General features: G+C 43.7%; 1 protein-coding gene across 1 annotated transcript; it reads right to left on the reverse strand.

The window, feature by feature from the left end:
* Nucleotides 1-14584: 14584 nt before the first annotated feature.
* On the reverse strand, nucleotides 14585-19533 carry LOC119282205 (CASP-like protein 5B3). The gene is made up of 3 exons (XM_037562515.1): nucleotides 19207-19533; nucleotides 17153-17285; nucleotides 14585-15132 (listed from the first exon to the last, which is right to left on the reverse strand). Exons 1-3 carry the CDS (start codon nucleotides 19335-19337, stop codon nucleotides 14929-14931), a joined length of 468 nt encoding a protein of 155 aa, XP_037418412.1. The 5' UTR covers nucleotides 19338-19533; the 3' UTR covers nucleotides 14585-14928.
* Nucleotides 19534-19901: the final 368 nt, after the last annotated feature.

Here is a 19901-nt window from a genome sequence, read left to right on the forward strand (position 1 = left end):
AGCTACGGCATAAACGGAGACTAGCTAAAGGTGAGCTGACGATATGTGTTGGAAGTGTTTCCAATGTTGATATGATCAAGCATCGCACGCTCCCTCTACCATCGAGATTTGGTCTTTGCGTTGAGCATAGACATGATTGGATTATGTCTATCGCAATACGGTTATTCATTTAAAGAGAATAATGGTTACTCTATTTATTTGAATAATACCTTCAATGGTCATGCACCTAAAATGAATGGTTCATTGAAATCTCGATCGTAGTGATACACATGTTCATGCCAAAAGATAGTAATGATAGTACCACCTATTTGTGGCACTGGCACGTAAGTCATATCGGTATAAAATGCATGAAGAAGCTCCATGTTGATGGATCTTTGGACTCACTCATTTTTGAAAAGTTTGAGACATGCGAACCATGTCTATTGGTATATATGCATGAAGAAACTCCATGCAAATGGACCATTTGAACTCACTTGATTTTGAATCACTTGAGATATGCAAACCATACCACATGGGCAAGATGACTGAAAAGCCTCGGTTTCAGTAAGATGGAACAAGATAGCAACTTGTTGGAAGTAACACATTTTGATGTGTGTAGTCCAATGAGTGTTGAGGCATGTAGTGAATATCATTATGTTCTTACTTCACAGATGATTCGAGTAGATGTTGAATATATTTACTTGATGAAACACAAGTCTGAATTATTGAATGGTTCAAGTAATTTCAGAGTAAAGTTGAAGATCATCGTGACAAGAGGATAAAATGTCTATGATAAGATCATAGAGATGAGTATCTGAGTTACGAGTTTTGGCACACAATTAAGACATTGTGGAAATTGTTTCGCAATTAATACCGCCTGGAACACCATAGTGTGATGGTGTGTCCGAACATCATAACTGCACCCTATTGGATATGATGCATACCATGATGTCTCTTATCGAATTACCACTATCGTTCATGGGTTAGGCATTAGAGACAACCACATTCACTTTAAATAGGGCACCACGTAATTCCGTTGAGATGACACCGTATGAATTATGGTTTAGAGAAACCTAAGTTGTCGTTTCTTAAAAGTTTGGGGCTGCGACGCTTATGTGAAAAAGTTTCAGGCTGATAAGCTAGAACCCAAAGCGGATAAATGCATCTTCATAGGACACCCAAAACAGTTGGGTACACCTCCTGTCTCAGATCCAAAAGCAATAAAGGATTGTTTCTTGAATCAGGTCCTTTCTCAAGGAAAGGTTTCTCTCGAAAGAATTGAGTGGGAGGATGGTGGAGACTTGATGAGGTTATTGAACCATCACTTCAACCAGTGTGTAGCAGGGCACAGGAAGTTGTTCCCGTGGCACCTACACCAATTGAAGTGGAAGCTTATGATAGTGATCATGAAACTTCAGATCAAGTCACTCCCAAACCTCGTAGGATGACAAGGATGCGTACTACTTGAGAGTGGTACGTAATCCTGTCTTGGAAGTCATGTTGCTAGACAACAATGAGCCTACGAGCTATGGAGAAGCGATGGTGGGCCCGGATTCCAATAAATGGCTTGAGGCCATAAAATCCGAGAGAGGATCCATGTATGAAAACAAAGTGAAGACTTTGGCAGAACGGCTCGATGGTCGTAAGGCAAATGAGTACGGATGGATTTAAAAAGGAAGACAGACAATGATGATAAGAATTACCATTAAGAAAGCTCGACTTGTCGTTAAGATGTTTTCCGACAAGTTCAAGGAGTTGACTACGATGAGATTTTCTCACTCGTAGCGATGCTAAGAGTCTGTTGGAATTATATTAGCGATTACTGCATTATTTATGAAATCTTGCAGATAGGATGTCAAAACATTGTTTCCTCGACGATTTTCTTGAGGAAAGGTTGTATGTGATACAACCGGAAGGTTTTGTCAATCCCGAAAGATGCTAATAAGTATGCAAAGCTCCAGCAATCCTTCTAAGGACTGGAGTGAGCATCTCGGAGTTGGAATGTATGCTTTGATGATGATCAAAGATTTTGGGTTTGTACAAAGTTTATGAGAAACTTGTATTTCCAAAGAAGTGAGTGGGAGCACTATAGAATTTCTGATGAGTATATGTTGTTGACATATTGTTGATCAGAAATGACGTAGAATTTCTGGAAAGCATATAGGGTTATTTGGAAAGTGTTTTTCAATGGAAAGCCTGGATTAAGCTACTTGAACATTGAGCATCAAGATCTATAAGGATAGATCAAAATGCTTAATAATACTTTCAAATGAGCACATACCTTGACATGATCTTGAAGGTGTTCAAGATGGACCAGTCAAAGAAGGAGTTCTTGCCTGAGTTGTAAGGTACGAAGTTAAGACTTAAAGCTCGACCTCGGCAGAATAGAGAGAAAGGACGAAGGTCGTCCCCTATGCTTAAGACATAGGCTCTACAGTATGCCATGCTGAGTACCGCACCTGAAGTGTGCCTTGCCATGAGTCAGTCAAGGGGTACAAGAGTGATCCATGAATGGATCACAGACAGCGGTCAAAGTTATCCTTGGTAACTAGTGGACTAAGGAATTTTCTCGATTATGGAGGTGGTAAAAGAGTTCGTCGTAAAGGTTACGTCGATGCAAGCTTAACACCTATCCGGATAGCTCTAAGAAGAGATACCAGATACGTATTATGGGGCAACAATTTAGAATAGCTCCAAGTAGAACAGTTATTTGGAATAGCTCCAAATAGAGCGTGGTAGCTACATCTAGGAGATGACATAGAGATTTGTAAAGCACACACGGATCTGAAAGGTTCGGACCCGTTGACTAAAACCTCTCTCACAAGCAACATGATCAAACCTAAAACTCTTGGGTATTAGTCACATGGCGATGTGACCTGTGAGTGTTAATCACATGGTGATGTGAACTAGATTATTGACTCTAGTGCAAGTGGGAGACTGTTGGAAATATGCCCTAGAGGCAATAATAAAAGTGTTATTATTATATTTCCTTGTTCATGATAATTGTCTTTTATTCATGCTATAACTGTATTATCCGGAAATCGTAATACACGTGTGAATACATAGACCACAATATGTCCCTAGTGAGCCTCTAGTTGACTAGCTCGTTGTGATCAACAGATAGTCATGGTTTCCTGGCTATGGACATTGGATGTCGTTGATAACGGGATCACATCATTAGGAGAATGATGTGATGGACAAGACCCAATCCTAAGCCTAGCACAAAAGATCGTGTAGTTCATTTGCTAGAGCTTTGCCAATGTCAAGTATCTCTTCCTTCGACCATGAGAGCGTGTAACTCCTGGATACCGTAGGAGTGCTTTGGGTGTATCAAATGTCACAACGTAACTAGGTGACTATAAAGGTGCACTACAGGTATCTCCGAAAGTATCTATTGTTTTATGCGGATCGAGACTGGGATTTGTCACTCCGTGTAAACGGAGAGGTATCTCTGGGCCCACTCGGTAGGACATCATCATATGCGCAATGTGACCAAGGAGTTGATCACGGGATGATGTGTTACGGAACGAGTAAAGTGACTTGCCGGTAACGAGATTGAACAAGGTATTGGATACCGACGATCGAATCTCGGGCAAGTAACATACCGATAGACAAAGGGAATTGAATACGGGATTGATTAAGTCCTTGACATCGTGGTTCATCCGATGAGATCATCGTGGAACATGTGGGAGCCATCATGGGTATCCAGATCCCGCTGTTGGTTATTGACCGGAGAACGTCTCGGTCATGTCTACATGTCTCCCGAACCCGTAGGGTCTACACACTTAAGGTTCGATGACGCTAGGGTTTAAAGGAAGTTTTTATGTGGTTACCGAATGTTGTTCGGAGTCCCGGATGATATCCCGGACGTCACGAGGAGTTCCGGAATGGTCCGGGGGTAAAGATTTATATATGGGAAGTCCTATTTTGGCCACCGGAAAATGTTCGGGATTTTTCGGTATTGTACCGGGAAGGTTCTAGAAGGTTCCGGAGTGGGGCCCACCTGCATGGGGGGACCCACATGAACGTGGGTAGTGGGGGAAAGGCCCCACACCCCTGGTCAAGGCGCACCAAGATCCCCCCTTAGAAGGAATAAGATCATATCCCGAAGGGATAAGATCAAGATCCCTAAAAAGGGGGGATAACAATCGGTGGGGAAGGAAATGATGGGATTTCTTTCCTCCCACCTTGGCCAACGCCCCAATGGACTTGGAGGGCAAGAAACCAGCCCCTCCACCCCTATATATAGTGGGGAGACGCATGGGAGCTTCACACGATGTTCTGGCGCAGCCCTCCCCCTCTCACAAGTACTCCTCCTCTCCCGCGGTGCTTGGCGAAGCCCTGCAGGATTGCCACGCTCCTCCACCACCACCACGCCGTTGTGCTGCTGCTGGATGGAGTCTTCTTCAACCTCTCCCTCTCTCCTTGCTGGATCAAGGCTTGGGAGACGTCACCGGGCTGTACGTGTGTTGAACGCGGAGGTGCCGTGCGTTCGGCACTTGATCATCGGTGATTTGAATCACGACGAGTATGACTTCATCAACCCCGTTCACTTGAACGCTTCCGCTTAGCGATCTACAAGGGTATGTAGATGCACTCTCCTTCCCTCGTTGCTAGTTTCTCTATAGATAGATCTTGGTGACACGTAGAAAATTTTTGAATTTCTGCTACGTTCCCCAACAATGTGGGCATTGCCAATGTGGTCCCCCAGGCAAGGTCTGCATGAATTCGGACACAAAAGGCACACTGCGTCATGTCCGGGCAGTGTTCAAGGTTTTTTTTCACCGGAAAAACCCTAGAAAATGCATCGAGTGTCGGAAATGAATGATACTTTCCAGGCATGCTTTCCATGGTCATCCTATGGTGTGCATAAAGTTTGGGATCAATTGGTATGACGGGAAGAAAAACCTGCTTGTAGTACATGGTGCATGTGGAGGCATGCATGCAATAGTCCCAACTATATTTGATTTAAAAATATTTGAAGTATCAAACAGAAAGAAAAATTTATAATTAGGAAGGACAAACATGAAAAGTGAAATAAAAGACAATATGATCTTACATTTTAAGATCTATTAGAAGGAAGAAGTGAAATAAAATATTAAATGTTATCTTACATTTTTAAAATATTTCAAATATAAAGAAGAGGAAAAAAATTTAGAATGAAGAAGTGAAATAAAACACAACATTCTATCTTAAATTTTAAAAATATTTCTTATATAAAAAAGACAAGAAATATTAGAATGAAGAACTTAAATAAAACACACCGTTTTATGTTACGTTTGTAAATATTTCAAATATAAATAAGAGAAGTGAAGTATTTAGTAAACACTGTTGGAAATATAATAGAAAAAGAGATTTGATTTTAAAATATATGAAACACCTGTTTATATACCCGGTTATGACTCCTCTCTCAAGCTCCTCTATTATGCAGGCAGTACATTGCCTAAACATCTTACCCTCTGCCCCATGGGGCCTACTAGCAGCAGAGTATTCTGCTCCACGGGCCTGCATCCTGGCCCATAATCGGGTCGGTTCCTAGTCGTATGCAGGCCATGGTGTATGAATTCTCCCGCCTCTTAGTAAGTGGGAAACATTTGTTTTGCATATGTGACATGTTAATGTTTCGCGTTTTGACCTTCAAATCACCTCCTAAATTTCATACATGGGCATTTCTTTTTTCATAGTGTATGAATTCTCCTGCCTCTTAGTAGGTGGGCATTATTTTTTGCATATGTGACATGTTAATGTTTTGTGTTTTGAACACCTTCAAATCACCTCCTAAATTTTACACATGGGCATATTTTTTGCATAGTGTATGAATTCTCCTGCCTCTTAGTAGGTGGCCATTTTTTTGCATAATGTATGAATTCTCCTGCCTCTTAGTAGGTGGCCATTTCTTTGCGTAGTGTGAATTCTCCTGCCTCTTAGTAAGTTAGACCAAATGGCCCCTCCGGAATGCGGTGATATTTTTTAACCACCTACAAATCACCTCAATTCTTGCACACATGATCTCTTGCACAAGCAAAGCTAGGTTTCCAATGTTTTATATTTTTTATGAATTTATACTGCCCTCTAGACTGACTGATCACAACATTGGTCTATACCTCAAGGCGGCATTGTAAAATACTTTTTTATATATATTTTCTTAGCCATGTTTGGCACATGTAGGTCACCATGTAAAAGAAAATTGGGGTGATTTGGAGGTGGTGGAAAAAATCACCTTTGTTCAAAAACAGGCTTAAGTTAGACCAAATGGTTCCTCCGGAATGCGGTGATTTTTTTGACCACCTCCAAATCACCTCAAATCTTGCACACATGATCTCTTGCACAAACAAAGCTAGGTTTCCAAGGTTATATTTTTTTGAATTTATACTGCCCTCTAGACTGACTGATCAGAACATCGGTCTATACCTCAAGGGGGCATTGTAAAATGCTTTTTTTATATTTTATTTCTTGGCCATGTTTGGCACATGTAGGTCACCATGTAAAAGAAAATTGGGGTGATTTGGAGGTGGTGGAAAAGTCACCTTTCTTGAAAAACTGGCTTAAGTTAGACCAAATGGTCCCTCCGGAATGCGGTGATTTTTTTGACCACCTCCAAATCACCTCAAATCTTGCACATGATCTCTTGCACAAACAAAGTTAGGTTTCCAAGGTTTTATATATTTTTGATTTTTTTGAATTTATACTGCCCTCTAGACTGACTGATCAAAACATCGGTCTATACCTCAAGGGGGCATTGTAAAATACTTTTTTAATATTTTTTCTTTCTTAGCCATGTTTGGCACATGTAGGTTACCATGAAAATTTGTCATATTTGAATATTTTATGTTATTTTTAAATGAAAATTTGAATGATGTGAATTTATGAAAACATCACCTCCATGTAATTAAATTTGCAACATATATAAAAACTACAAGTGTACTTAATAACAAAATAGTAGCAATTAATTTGCAATGAAGTAACATGTGACAGATGAAAAAAAGTAGTAATTGATTTGGGTTGAAAAACATGGGACAGGTGAAAAATAGTAGTAATAGATTTGGGATGAATGTGTATTACATGTAAGTGAGCATGCGTAAAATTTAGTTCGTGATTTGAAGAAGATCAAAAAATTAACATGTAATATGCAAAAAATGGCCACCTACCAGAGAAGGAGAATTCATACACCACAGCCTGCATACGACTAGGAACCCAATCAGTTATGGGCTAGGATGCATGCCCGTGAGGCAGAAATCTCTCCTGTTGGTAGGCCCCACAGGACAGAGAGGATGATGATTAGGCAATGTACTGCCTGCTTATGAGAGGAGCTTGAGTGGGGAGTCGCAGCCAGGTATATAAACCGGTGCGGCAGCCTCTCACTAGGCGAGGTGGGACTAAAACTCCCACCGCCGTCTGCTCTGCCTGCGCTCATGTGATGGGCCATATTGGATGGGCTTTGACAGGCCAGCCTAACCCGCGTGGGTCTAGATGGCTAGCCTGGCCCATGCTTTTCCTTTTGTTTATTTGTTCCTTTTCCTTTTGTTTACATAAAAATTATCTGACCCATCAAAAAATAACATATAAATCACCTAATTTTAAATTATTCCCTATGAATTCAAAAGGTATATTTTATCAAACACAGCTTTTTAAATATTTATATTTTCTTTTCTTATAAATAAGTGAAATTTTCAAATTTCTAATAAGTAGGATAATATAACTATAAAAAATATAGTGCATCTTATTTCAAATTCTATTTTTTGCACACACAAAATTTAACTAGTATTACATTACTCTTCTAAATTTACATTTTATTTCCTTCACACTTTGATGATGGAATATTAGCTCTGTTATTGCAACAGTTGTTCAAATGATGGAATATTTGATGTTTTTGATTATTCAAATGATGCAATGATGGAATGTGTGAGGATGAACACTTATCAGTAACTTTACTAAACCCCATGTACTGTAATTCATGACACAGCTAATTTGGATCATTGCCAGATTCTAAATTTGGTAGGAATTGCACATGGGCACAACAAGTTGCACTTGCCCACAACATGGATAAGTGTTGCAGCATGTCTGAAGCATCTGAAGCAACACTGAAGTACCATTTGCGAAACAACAACTAAACAAAAGGTAGCATTCACTACAAATAAAGTTAAGGCCACACAAATATAGATAGCATTCTAGATTAACACCACAATTACCACCCAGTTCACAATAGATCCAGTTCAGACACAGAATACATTACATTAATATAAACACACTGTATTAGTAGAGCTAGTTCCCACCAGTTCACACCCAGATGCAGCTTTCCAAAAGTAAAACATCATCAAATCTACTGATGATGAGTAGGGCTTCCAGCTTCTGATGACTAGTATGGTGCAGGACTACATGTTAGGGCTTCTCATGACCTTCAGGAGGGCAGCATGCTGCCCCCTGATCTTGTAGTCATCACCGTTGATCGCCGTAGCCTGACAATGTTCCATAAGATGCTCCATTAACCTAGACCTGGGCTTGGGCCTGCTGCAGTAGGGGCAGCGGAACTTGTCGGTCTTCTAGTTGTGGTAACTACCAGATCCCTCGGCCCTAATCTTCACCACCAGCTTCTCTTCAAATGACTTGACGTTCCCCTCGACCACATCATCTCCAGAATCATACTGCACACATTAATGAATGACATTAATACATTATGCATTCAAATACTATAAACATGTAAGACTAACTCGATGCACAAATAACATTTCAACTAGGCCTTACCTCGTACAGCTCATCATCACTAGCATATGGGTCGTCGAACCCAGTAATGTCAAACTTCCTCTTCTTGCCCTCAAGATCCTCATTCTTCTATATTGTCAAGTAATTAAGCACATCAATTACAAGGATTTGTATTGCAGTTCAAAGAATGTCATTACAAACAAAATTGTGAATTTGAACTACAAAGGTATGTTGCAAGGGACCAATATTGCCAATATATTTTCCAATGCTAAAACAAGTTAATATGAAACCTACAGATAAATAGATATAGCTACCTAAACAATTTTTTTGCATAATGAACAAAAGCTCTAAACTATATTGATAAAGTGCACTGGTTACACATGGTTTGTACATTTCAACAACTATTTCATAGACTATAAATTAAGATATATAGATAATAAACAGTAGGGTTATCAACATACAAGTTCATTGATTTGTACATACAAATAAATGCTTTCCTTCATATGTGCTAATGAAAATCCTAGCTGGATTCTTGACATTCCCTGGATTAACCCAACACTTTTCTTTTGAGGGAATTTTCCCCACAATACTTAATGAAAAAAGATAGTATATTTTTGCTAGGATCCTGCCTTGAAATATTCACTTCATAATTATACAATGATGACATCCCAGCTGCATATTTTTGTAAATTATCATAAGTAAGAGGAAAATCTTTGCTAGTAAGTTCATTATAAAATTTGAGGCCATGTTAATGTTTTTGAGGCCACCCTTCTGCAAATGTATCCATATTTGCTAGTAACTTCATTATAAAATTTGTACAAACTGAAAGTAAAAGAGCCTTGGTAATACATTTAAAGGTTGAATAAATCATGAAGCTTAACTCCTACATCTAATTAAAATACCCTATCTCCAACATCTAATTAAAAAACACTAACTCCGACATCCACTGGATCAATGAATCACAAAGTTTAATTACATATATCATTGGATGTAAATGAATCTAGTACAAATAACCCTAACTCATACATCTAATTAAAAAAATCATAACTCTTACTTCTACTGCATCATTCAATCACACAATTTAATTATATACATATATATATATATATGTGTGTGTGTGTGTGTGTGTGTGTGTGTGTGTGTGTGTGTGTGTGTGTGTGTGTGTGTGTGTGTATGGCTATAAATGAATCCAATACAAAAAACCCTAACTAAACATCTAATTTAAAAACACTAACTAATACGTCTACTAGATGATTCAATCACATAATCTATATCACTAGATATAAATCAATCCAATACTAAGAAAAACCTAACTAAATATCTAATTAAAAACCCCTAACTACTACATCTACTGGATGATTCAATCACATAATCTATGTATCACTGGCTATAACTGAATCCAATACAAAAAACCCTAACTAAACATCTCATTAAAAGACCCTAACTACTACATCTACTGGATGATTCAGTCACAAAATCTATCCAAACTTCTATGTACCCCATCCCACAATCCGGCTACTTCTAAACTAATCTAATAATCATATGTGGTCCACCATTCTTGGACGAATCAAATATAGAAAACCCTATAATGCAGAAAAACCCTCCATCCAACTAATCTAACCCTCCATCCAACTAATCTAATGCAGAGAAAACCCTAGAATCTAAAAACTACCAACTAGAAGGGATAAGCAATTACCTTCTACTCCACCTGCTCCTCGCCAGAGCCGGCCTCCACCTTCTCCGCCTTCTGCGCCTCGCCGGAGCTCACTAGAGCGGGCGCATCTGGCTGGACTGCGCCGCTCCAGCCCGCCTCCACCTTCTCCAGATCTGCAGCATCTGCTGCACCACCCAGGACGTCGGCACCTCCCCTCACCCATGTGCCCGCCGCCACCTGCCACGCCTGCTCCACCAGATCTGCGCCCAATCGGGGAACTCACGTCCTACGTCTACCATGGCGATGGAGGTGATGGAGATTATGCGGTTGAGGAGAGGGAGACGACGAGGTGGGAGAGGAGAGGGAGACGATGCGGCGGGGGGAAATGGTGGGCGATGCGGCCGGAGGTGGTTCCCCTCCACATTTATATGATGGGACAGTTTTGGCAAGTTGCCATGGCACGTGTTGCCCCATGTGCGGGCGGTTGCACGCGAAAAAAAAATCACCCGGCCGTATACGAATACGCATACGAATGACTCGGGCCGTGTTCGTGCCCCGCGGGCTCCCCACAAAAAAACACTTGGGCAAAAAAGATGATCGTGCCCCTCATCTCGAACCATTTTGGGTTAATCCTGGCCGTCCTTGTGTTTTCCCACTCGCGTTCATCCCAGGGGGGAGCACCTGAGCAGAAGCGACATTCACGTCATTGTGGAGCGGCCGCTCCACAATGACGACGGCCCAGAGCGGACGTGACCTATAATTGGCACCGACATTGAAGCGTCGTGTTGGTCGAGAGAGCCGTCAGCATCGTGTCCCCGGCATCCACGTCAGTTCATTGCCAGGGCAACATTTGTTGTACGGGACAGGACAGATATCTACCACGCCCTTTCATCGTACGCCACCATTAAGCAGGCTCGCCGACCGAGGAACCAACTCCAGCTCCGTGCATTGACGCATCTGGATGCCTGGCCTAATCGGAATCCGTTATTTAAAGGTAGCCAGTCCACACCACAACACATCCGCTACACATCCTCCTCTTTTGCTTCACACCCGCCATGACCGCGAGCAGGAACGCTTTGTGGGATACTCTATCATCGGAGATGAAGCACGAGGTGGCCATCCTTGCAGCCACCTCACAGTCCCACCGTGCCAGGCAGATCGAGTAGGGCATGCCGACCAGCTCGCCTAAGGTCTCTGATAACCCACAAGTATAGGGGATCGCAACAGTTTTCGAGGGTAGAGTATTCAACCCAAATTTATTGATTCGACATAAGGGGCGCCAAAGAATATTCTCAAGTATTAGCAGTTGAGTTGTCAATTCAACCACACCTGAAAGACTTAATATCTGCAGCAAAGTATTTAGTAGCAAAGTAGTATGGAAGTAACGGTAACGGTGGCAAAGGTAACAGTAGCGGTTTTGTAGTAATCGTAACAGTGGCAATGGAGGAGTAACTAAGAAAAGATCAATATGTGAAAAGCTCGTAGGCAATGGATCAATGATGGCTAATTATGTCGGATGCAATTTACCATGCAACAGTTATAACATAGGGTGACACAGAACTAGCTCCAATTTATCAATGTAATGTAGGCATGTATTCCGTATATAGTCATACGTGCTTATGAAAAAGAACTTGCATGCCATCTTTTGTCCTATCCTCCCGTGGCAGCGGGGTCCTATTGGAAACTAAGAGATTTTAAGGCCTCCTTTTAATAGAGTACCAGACCAAAGCATTAACACTTAGTGAATACATGAACTCCTCAAACTACGGTCATCACCGGGAGTGGTCCTGATTATTATTACTTCGGGGTTGCCGGATCATAACAAATAGTAGGTGACTATTGACTTGCAAGATAGGATCAAGAACTCACATATATTCATGAAAACATAATAGGTTTAGATCTGAAATCATGGCACTCGGGCCCTAGTGACAAGCATTAAGCATGGCAAAGTCATAGCAACGTCAATCTTAGAACATAATGGATACTGGGGATCAAAACCTAACAAAACTAACTCAATTACATGGTAAATCTCATTCAACCCATCACCTTCCAGCAAGCCTACGATGGGATTACTCACGCACGGCGGTGAGCATCATGAAATTGGTGATGGAGGATGGTTGATGATGACAAGGGCGATGGATTCCCCTCTCTGGAGCCCCGAATGAACTCCAGATCGGCCCTCCCGAGAAAGATTAGGGCTTGGCGTCGGCTCCGTATAGTAAAACGCGATAATTCCTTCTCTCTCATTTTTTGTTCCCCGAAAGTGATTATATGGAGTTGGAGTTGAGGTTGGTGGAGTTCCAGGGGGCCCACGAGGCAGGGGGCTGCACCCCAGGGGGGCGCCCTGCACCCTCGTGGATAAGGTATGGCCCCCCTGACGTTGATTGTTTCGCCAATATTTTTAATTAATTCCAAAATGTATCTTCGTGGATTTTCAGGTCATTCCGAGAACTTTTGTTTCTGCACAAAAATATCACCATGGCAGTTCTGCTGAAAACAACGTCAGTCTGGGTTAGTTCCATTCAAATCATGCAAAGAATCCAAAACAAGGGAAAAAGTGTTTGGAAAAGTAGATACGTTGGAGACGTATCGGTCTCCAACGATTATCCTATGGGCTCTGACGACAACACGACGCTGGACACCGCGTCGCTGGATGCCGGCCTGACCATGGAGCAGACGCGGGCACACTATGATGCAGTCCTGGCGGAGGAGGAGGAGCATGCTCCGGCTCCTGTGTCGGTGTTCCGGTAGGCGCAAGAGGAGCAGAGGTAGAACCTGCTCCTCCCCGAGCAGCACCGGCTGGTAGAGGGCCAAATCTACGGCGAGCGCACAAGCAAGGCCACCATAGCCGCGGCAAACCCGAACATTGTTGTGGAGTAACGCTACGACGCCATGCGTGCGCCACTCGCAATGCAGAGTCGGCGCAGCCGGCCATGGCCGCCAGCTGCGTGTCCTACGTGTCACCGTCCAACTTTTGGGGCCGCACGTGGCAGGTGGGCAGCGATGGACCATCCACATCTATCATCGACCTCACGTCCACATGCGCCAACGACAGACAGTCACAGACTCCTCCGAGGATGAGTAGGGCATGGGAGGCGGCATGCTTGTGTCCCAAGTGGGCCGGACCGTCTCACACGTTCTACTCTTCCTCGCCGGAATCCACACCTCCACTACATGTGTCTTGAACCCTGCCGCCGCTCATTGAAACAACAAATGGAGGACGTGGTGTAGGGCCGGGTTTCTTTTTTGTTCGAAATGTAATAAAATTCCACCATGTTTGCATGAATCTCGTCTCGTTTATATGAAAATCCGCATTGTTTGCACGAATTTTATCCGGTTAGTTGAAACATTGTTTGAAATGTATGCGGGTAGTGTTGGATGGCAGCTTTCAACATCAGCGTTCGCGGACTGGTCCCCCTATCCACGAACGGATGCCGAAGCAAATTTGCAGGTCAACATTGTAGATGCCCTAACAAGGATCATCAAATGTCTGTAGATGTGTCCACGTACATGGTGCACCCGAGGGGAATGTAGGTCATTCAACTTATAAGTTTTTTATCGATTTTTGATCAACTTCTGCTTCTGTGCAACCCTAAACACATCAACGGAGAAGATCTCTCCATATCACTTCATAATAAATGATAGTATGGTCTTTTTAAAAGTATGTTGTCCGTGCCGATAAGCAGCCAATGTACGTACAACCGCGGAAATCAACTAGACTATTTTCTTGTTGCTCCTAGTTACCTTCTTTTTGCTTCTTCAAGTAGTATACCACTAACCAACGAGAGCATGTATGGTTTCTATTTTGGGGTTTTTGGTTTGTCCGGTTTCTTCTATCTTTGGGATTTGCGTTTCAAAAAAGTTGATAAATTTCTTTAAAAAAGTACGTGTTTTGTAATTTGTGTTTAACATCAATTGTTGGGAATTTGTTAACGTTTGCTGGACCGAGTAGTAATTTATATTGTCACCAACATGTCCTTTTTAGACTGGCGATGAACTGCATGAATGAAAGAGCTGTTGGATTTTTGCAATATGCTTTCAAATAAATCTAGTACGCCTTTATCAGTTTAAGATTGTGCAGGCCTTGAATACCTTTATGCTTGGAATTATATTATTCAACGAAGTTGCTATGCTGTTTTTAGTGGATGCTGTTGCAAACTACGATCTAAACTTTTCTGTCAATGAATATATATTGCTTCCTTCTGAATTTATGAACCAGGTTGAAACTATAGAGCAGGGCAAAGACTAAACTGAACATCCTTCCAAAAATGTGTTCAACACATTTTTTTTTGAAGGGATATAAAATTCCATTGCACAATAACCAGGGCATTTTTCAGGTACCTTAGATGGGGAGTTAGCTCATATACTACTATTAATATTAATTATCCCACATAATCTAAACAGTAACTGTTCCACCACAAGGAGCTCATAACCAACGCCCAGAATAAAGATGAGCTACTATCAAACAGACAATCCATCTATCCAACAAGGGATGGAATTAGCAAGTGTCCCGAGCACATTTCAACCGATTTACCCTCCTGAGTCCTGACTGACAATTAGCCTGACGTGACGGCGATTATGAGCACGGGAGAACACTAGAAGAACGAAAGCAGTAGCCAGAACCCGGAGAAAGAGGATGCAGCTTGCAGCAACCACGTGATGAACGCCAGGACAACCGAAAGCCCGAACTGCCGGCAGGCCAGCCGTGAGTATTCCCCGCATAAGTGCGTATCCCACATGAAGAAAATTGTCAGGCTCGCGGAGGCGCAGGCTGCTGAGAACATGAAAATCGCCACGACCTGCAATGCATTCACAATTGATGCTTTCACTCAGATAGACCTTTGCTAGCTAAAGATTCCAAGAACGGCTCGAGTAATAAAATTGATTTCACGGGGTATCTGCACTGTGCTTGTGAGATGTAATGACAGCCATTAGTTCTAATAACAGGAAAAAAGAACCTTTGATAAACTATAGCGTTGGTTGACCAAAAAGTCATGCAAAGCATGTTAGCTGTTAAAATTTATTGCTCCCACTCCCGCGGGTGCCCCCGGGAGAAAACCCTAGCACCGCCTCCCCGACCCTCTCGCCTCAACCCCCTCCCTCGCCGCCGCCGGGGGCGTCGCTGGCCAAAGGCCGCATGGCATTGGCGTTGGCGGCGGATCTTGCCCCCTGCCCTGTTCTGGATGGTGGTGGTTGGCGGGGGCCGCGGATCTGGGATTCCTAGCCCAGATCCGGTGGATGGTGAGGGTTGGCGTTGGCAGGGGTGGGCGGCGACCCTGATGAGGTGGTGGTGATGCGGCTAGTGTCTCCACTGCTCCGGTGCGGGTTGGTGGGGCTCCGGGCGGATCTGGCCAGGGCGTGGAGGCGCTGGTGTTGTGGTGGTGGCAGATCGGCTGCGGCCGCGGCTGGTTTTGTCCGGCGTCGGCCCGTCCGTGGCGGTCTGTGTCGACCTTCGACCCCTTCCCCCGTCATCTGGGCGCTACCTCCGTCGAAGGGTCGGCCCGATACCAGCCGCGGTCCATCGCTCGTCTCGCGCCCGGTGCTGTAGGACCAAGCTCGTCTCACGCCCGGCAGCAGGACTGACCTCGTCTCGTGCCCAGCAGCAGGTCTGAGGTCGTCTTGCGCTCGACAGCAGGACTATGCTCGTCTCGCGCCCGGCGGCAGGACCGAGCTCGTCTCGTGCCCGTTGCAGCAGGACGGGTCGATGGAGACTAGTTTTGGCCGGCCTATTAGGTCACGGCACTCGGGGCCGTCTAGGGATGCGAAAGGCGGGTCCTTTCCGGTCGTATCTTTGGTTGGGGTAGCGGCAAGTCTCGGGTGAGGTGGTGTCAAAGTCTTGGATGCCGGGGGAGGCGGCCCTGGTGGTGGTACCGCGATGCTCATGGGCAGAGCCCGCGGCTTGGTGCTGCCTGGTGGCCATGGTCATGTGGGCGGCGTGGTCGCCGGGGTGTGGTGTTCGGTGGCGGTGAGTGTTGGCCGGGGTGAAAACCTGATCTATCCTTGGACGAACCGGCTGCGGTGAAGCTCGCTCCCTTCTTGAAGGCGTCGTCATGGCTCTCATTGCCCGTCGTGTTGCTCCAGGGGAAACTCTGACCCTCAGGTCGGGCGATGGCGGCGCTCTGATGTCCTAACCTTCCCGAAGGCGCCGCCTTGGAGCCCTCGGTTCGTCATAGTGCTAGGGGTGGTGTTCACGATGGTGGACCCCTGGTTGCTCTTGTAGTGCTAGGGGTGGTGTTGCTGCCAAAGTTTTAAATAGCGCGCTAAGCATCTTAGCGGCGGACCTCTTCCAAATGCTATAGCGTGCTATAGCGGAGCTATAGCGCGCTATTTAAAATGTTTATTCATTTGTTTGGACCAAAGTCTCTTAGCGCAAGACTTTTTGTAAACGCTATAGCGTGCTATAGCGGAGCTATAGCGGGCTATTTAAAACAGTGGTTGCTGCGCTCAGCGCCTATATGTATCCCGCCTTGGGTGTGTGCGCGTGTTGTGGTGGCGTGCATTTGTACTTGGCTGTGGTTGATCATTGCTTTATATATAAAGTGGGGCAAAAGCCTTTTTGGGTATAATTTATTGCTCAAATGGACAAGTCATCGGCAAAGTTTGATGGAGCGCTTTGGCAAATAAATCTCTTTAAAGCTTATAGGGAGGCAGAACAAGAATTTGGCCAATAGAAAAGTATGAGTTGCACTTATCCTGAATTTCTTTTTTCGTAAGAACTAATGATAAAAAAAAAATCTGGGTTCAATTGCTTCAGTACACGACTTCAGTAAATTCAGACGTAGCTCATGGACAATATTAGAGACAAAGTGAATGGCTTACCCAGTCAACCATAACAATGATCAATAGATTATCCGGGGTGTGAAGATCCTTTTTATTCCTTAGAGCAAAGATATCCTTACAAACAAGGCCCAAACTCCACATAGTCTGCAGAATCAACGCTAGATTCATGTAGCTGAAATGAAGGGACACCAGAATACACTCGTTAGATGATGTCGACAAAACACACTTGAGTTCCGGCCCAAGCAGTTCTGAAGAGTAGTCAAGAAATTGAAGACTTTATGCAGTTCATAGTCTCAATGGCATGAACTTGATGTGAAAAATATAAATAATTGGCACACACCAGCATACAGTCAAGACATGTATGTTATTGTTGACCTATAAAACCTACTTTTAACCATTCTAAAAAATATTATAATGCATGGGAGGAAAAACTGTGGGTTAAATGAAAAACGAATGGCTTCGTTACACATACAAAAAAATAAAATATGTCCAATAGTCCGATTCCATTTTTGAACAAGGTGTTCACTCCGTCCTGCAGGGAATTGAGGTTGGAACTAATCCCGGCCCCAAAACATCCCAGGTCCGAGTTCTCCCTGACTACATCACACCAAGTGAAGGTTCACACAGAAACATTCTTGGGAAAGATTAATTAGCAGCCAATTTCTAGCAACCACCTTACCAGATCATAAACCATTCGTAGGGTGGCCTCAGCAAACACATGCATGTTTCCTAACTTGTTTTAATCCTCAACAAGTGCACAAGACTAGAAGTTGGGTAGAGTGACATATACTATTTAAATACAGGGGATATTAATAAATTATCAATAAACTTTGGGAATATTCAACTTGAATACTACTCCCTCCGTCCCATAATGTAAGACGTTTTTTGACACGTCAAAAAATGTCTTACATTATGGGATGGGGGGAGTAGACCGTAACAAGAGATTTGGACACTGCTGACAATCAGGATTCCCAATACCACTGGAAATTTAAATGTTGCAGCTCGCATTTCAGACAAAGAATGTCTCTCTAATCATTCACAGAGAACATTAATAGACGGTAACAGAACAATCCAGCTCTTGTTATGCAAAAGAACACTCAAGTTCAAGTAAACTCCCCAGATTATTGACAATTGAACATAAATATGTACGATGTCCAGTTTGTGGTCCTGCAAACAGGGCATGAACTCTGTAATGGAACAAAATCTACTACATAAAACCGTCTTAGAACTCAAATAAGGAAGTCACCTAATGAAGACTCATTTCCTTTGTTCCGGTGAGGCCATACATTTACTACTAGTTGGGTGGGTGACCGGACAAACAACAGTTAGTACTAATTTTGAGAGCATTGAAGGTAGTCATGGAGATGTGTTTCAAAGTTTATTGAATGAGGAAGTTGGTGGAAGCCTCCTAATTCTGCCGTATTTCGTATGTGCTAAGTCAAATGTAGATAGATACTTGTGTATGTGAAAAGGGATGGAGGGAGCATGCTAAAATTACTCTTTTGTGTATGAAGTGGCTCCAACTTCCAAGCACATAATAAGGTTGTTGTTCCTTTTTTTTAAAGAACACAGCGATGACTGTAGGATGCCGTTAAGTTTGATGGGTGTCCCCCTAGTTGAGGTATCAATAATGCTTTAATCCATCAGTTGCTTCAAGTATTTTTGTATATACTGCACTGCAGCCGCAGATGAGCTAGTTTCCTAACTGACCGATTTGTTTTTTCAATGCCGAGGAGAGATTTAGCAGAACGTTCAGAATCCTTTGCAGATGAGCTAGTAATCACCAGGTTTTCACTTCAGAAAAAGGCGTTAAATCTGCCTCATCTGAGTTCTCTTAAACAAGGGTTGATAATAATGTTTTGTCGGGCAATTGTAGGATTCTAAGTTTTAATAAGCCTAGAAACTTAGGGTTTCACACCGGCCTGTGTCCTCCAAACACAGATCGAACACAACAGACCCAGAGGGGACTCTCACATGACTGATCGCTCATGATTGCAAGAAAACACACAATGGGCATTCTAGGGAAGAAAGAGAAATAGGATTTGCGGGGGAATAAAATTAGTAGTAGGGGGGGTGGGGAGGGCAGGGAGTACAAGTAGGCGCTGTAGTTGGAGTAGCCGAAGCCGGAGACCAACGAGAAGACGGACGCGGCGGCGAAGACGCACTGCGACAGCCGCAGCGCCATGCCGCTCCATGTCCCCGGGCTCCCCGCTACGCTCTTCATCCCCTGCTCTGCTCTGCTCTGCTTGCTGCGGAGAGGTGAGGCGGAGAAGCCGATGGAGTCCTGGCTGGCCGGCCGGGCAGGATCTGTGGCAGTTGCTGTGTGCGCTTAGCTCGTGTGGGGAGGGATGAGAAAGGTGATGGCTGTGAGCGGGAGGTGGCTATAGCACTTGTTTATGTGCGCAGTGCGCTTGGCTTGGGGTAGACCAGATGGGAAAGATGATGGCAGAGCAGGGTACCTCTGCTCTTTCGAGATACAAATGGAACGCAAGTAATAAACTCAACTGAGTAACCACATCGTACGTACATTGGTTTGTCACCTTTACTCCTCGTCCCAACCTATCCCTTGTTAGTCCTCCTATTATCTTGCCCGTAAAAAAAAAAGGTCCGTCTACATACGGTCAGGCCGTGTGAGCCGGACGTGTTGTGCCATCCAATGTGGTTCTGTATAAGTCAACTGGACAGTCTGGACACATCCCCCCCCCACTCCCCCCCCCCACACACAAAGACAAACTTGGGGCGGGGGTGTGGGGGCTTAAGGGCGTCTGGACCGCTGCTACGCCCGCTC

The sequence above is a fragment of the Triticum dicoccoides genome, chromosome 3B, assembly GCF_002162155.2.
Source record: "Triticum dicoccoides isolate Atlit2015 ecotype Zavitan chromosome 3B, WEW_v2.0, whole genome shotgun sequence".
NCBI classification, from domain to species: domain Eukaryota; kingdom Viridiplantae; phylum Streptophyta; class Magnoliopsida; order Poales; family Poaceae; genus Triticum; species Triticum dicoccoides.

Excerpts from the sequence above, each read along its gene's own strand:
- LOC119282205 (XM_037562515.1), bottom strand. The coding sequence starts at position 19,337 with ATGAAGAGCGTAGCGGGGAGCCCGGGGACATGGAGCGGCATGGCGCTG. Across the intron at positions 17,286-19,206 it reads TCCAACTACAGCGCCTACTT|CTACATGAATCTAGCGTTGA; the intron begins GTACTCCCTGCC and ends CCTTCATTTCAG. Across the intron at positions 15,133-17,152 it reads TCATTGTTATGGTTGACTGG|GTCGTGGCGATTTTCATGTT; the intron begins GTAAGCCATTCA and ends AATGCATTGCAG.